Source organism: Trachymyrmex cornetzi, unplaced genomic scaffold (assembly GCF_001594075.2).
Source record: "Trachymyrmex cornetzi isolate Tcor2-1 unplaced genomic scaffold, Tcor1.1 scaffold208, whole genome shotgun sequence".
Lineage (NCBI taxonomy): Eukaryota > Metazoa > Arthropoda > Insecta > Hymenoptera > Formicidae > Trachymyrmex > Trachymyrmex cornetzi.
The window spans coordinates 38,975-40,974 of record NW_017296722.1 but is presented as its reverse complement, the minus strand read 5'-3'; the positions used below and the strand labels follow the sequence as shown (position 1 = coordinate 40,974).

General features: G+C 34.0%; 1 protein-coding gene across 1 annotated transcript in view; it reads right to left on the bottom strand.

Moving 5' to 3' along the window:
- Positions 1-1,935: 1,935 nt before the first annotated feature.
- LOC108759832 (fatty acid synthase-like) overlaps positions 1,936-2,000 on the bottom strand; it is a 4,795-nt gene continuing 4,730 nt past the window's right edge. Inside the window, exon 3 of the mRNA XM_018505479.1 lies at positions 1,936-1,962. Within this exon, the coding sequence (XP_018360981.1) occupies positions 1,936-1,962 (27 nt within the window). The remainder of the gene's footprint in view (positions 1,963-2,000) is intronic.

Sequence of the window (2,000 nt, the reverse complement as noted above, 5' to 3'; positions counted from 1 at the left end):
CATCTATATCTTTCCTTGGCGTTGTATAATTAATATTTAGTGGAACAAAACCAGTTTCGAATGCTATTTTTACCTAATAGTTATAATAACAGTTCTGGTGTAAATTTGACTAAATTTGTAAAATGTCGATTAATCATACATTATGTACATGGGCAGTTTGATAAGTGTCAGTAACTTTTTAAAAAAAGACTATGTTGAAAAATAAATCAAAGTGCATTGCGGAATAAGCATGTAAAATCTGCCCTTGCATCAATCGAGCTCAAATTGGTGTCATTAGTTGGCACTCCTGAGATGTAAAACTTCCCCAAATATTAGCCTTGAAATTGCATTTTTTGGGGGAGTTATGGAGGGGGAAAGCGAAATAAAAAAAGTGGTTTTCTTCGGAAACGACTGTATCAATTTTAATGAAAAAAATATATGTTGTAAACATCATTTAGATAAGATGAAAAATATTTTTTAAAATTTTTACGATGAAAACAAAATCATTAAAAAAAATTTTGAATTTTTTATGAATTTTTTTTTTGTGATATTTTTAAGTAACCACTTTTATACTTCATAAAAATAATCTGTAAACTCTCTACTTTAATATATATTTTTTTTAAATTGATCGAAGTGATGGAGCATGGTTAAAAAAAACAATAGCGCAACGCCGTGCCGACTATGCGATCGCAGCCCCGGCGCGCTGCGGCGGCTGTTTCCATGGTACTATATACTAACCTTGTTGCAGTGTTGCAATATTCAATTGGCGAGTAAATTGATAGAGACAAAGATTGTATTATTGCCTACACATTTATTTAGTGAACATTATAATATAATAATGTATAATATTACATATTAAAAGTTATGCGTTTTGCGGGTTTTCACCGTGTCCAGATCCATTCTTGAGATGTCAACGTTTCGTGAACCTTGCAGTCCACTTCATCAGGGCGAGGGGCAGCCTGATACTGAGCTGTTCCTCCGGGCCGTTCCTTTTTATATTACGCTGCTTGTTGGGGTGGTGGGGATGGGTGGAAAGCAGTGTTGTGCAGTACCTAGGTACATGTACCTAGGTACATGTACCTAGGTACTGTAACTAGGTACAAATTTGTGTACCTAGTAACTGTACCGAGGTACTTTTTTTTCTGATACCTATACCTATACTTAGGTACCATTTCTTGTGTACCAGTACCTATATTTAGTTATTTTTCGGATCCACAACTGCTAAACTGAAAACTTATCATCTGAACGCAACGAACGCAACCATTGTGGTTGATTCACTGTGATCGGGGATCGGGGCCTACGGAGTTGGTAACAATGATGCGCAGCCCGAGAGAAGGTACACACATACGTACACTCAAGGACTTCGATTTTTTCCCTCGAGAATTTTTACAAATTTAGAAGTGACCACCTTTCTACATTAATGCTCACAGTCCCTGCGCGATTAACGATACGATTAAACCTAACGTCCGTGTACAACTAAATTCGATGGAAAAAAATTAAATTAAATTAAATTCATTATGTTTATTCATAATTTTTATTATTAAACAAAAAAATTATGTATGTATAAATAAAATATATGTATAATAACTTAATAATAACTTAATAAATATTACGTGCAGATACATGAAATATATTCATTATATTATCTAAGAAACAAGCTGTCGAAATTGCATTTTGACGTCAAAATAACGTTAGAAATGTCATTTTATCGCCAAAATGCAATTTATCCTCTCTTAAAATTGCCGTGTTATGTTTTTTTGATGCCTCTTTTCGTTGAGGCTGTTGTAGTCTTCCGATTTTGATGTGGTTTTGTATTCCAGGGTTTTTGGGGTCGCTGATCTCGAATCCGGTTTCAAAATTTACAAATTCAAAATGGCTGAACCAATATGGCGAACGGAAATATTATGGAAATCTTAAAGATCTTCCGATTACGGCCAAATTTCGTATAAGGGGGATTTAGGGGTCACTGATCTCAAATCCAAACTAAAAATTTGAAAATTCAAAATGGTTGAATCAATATG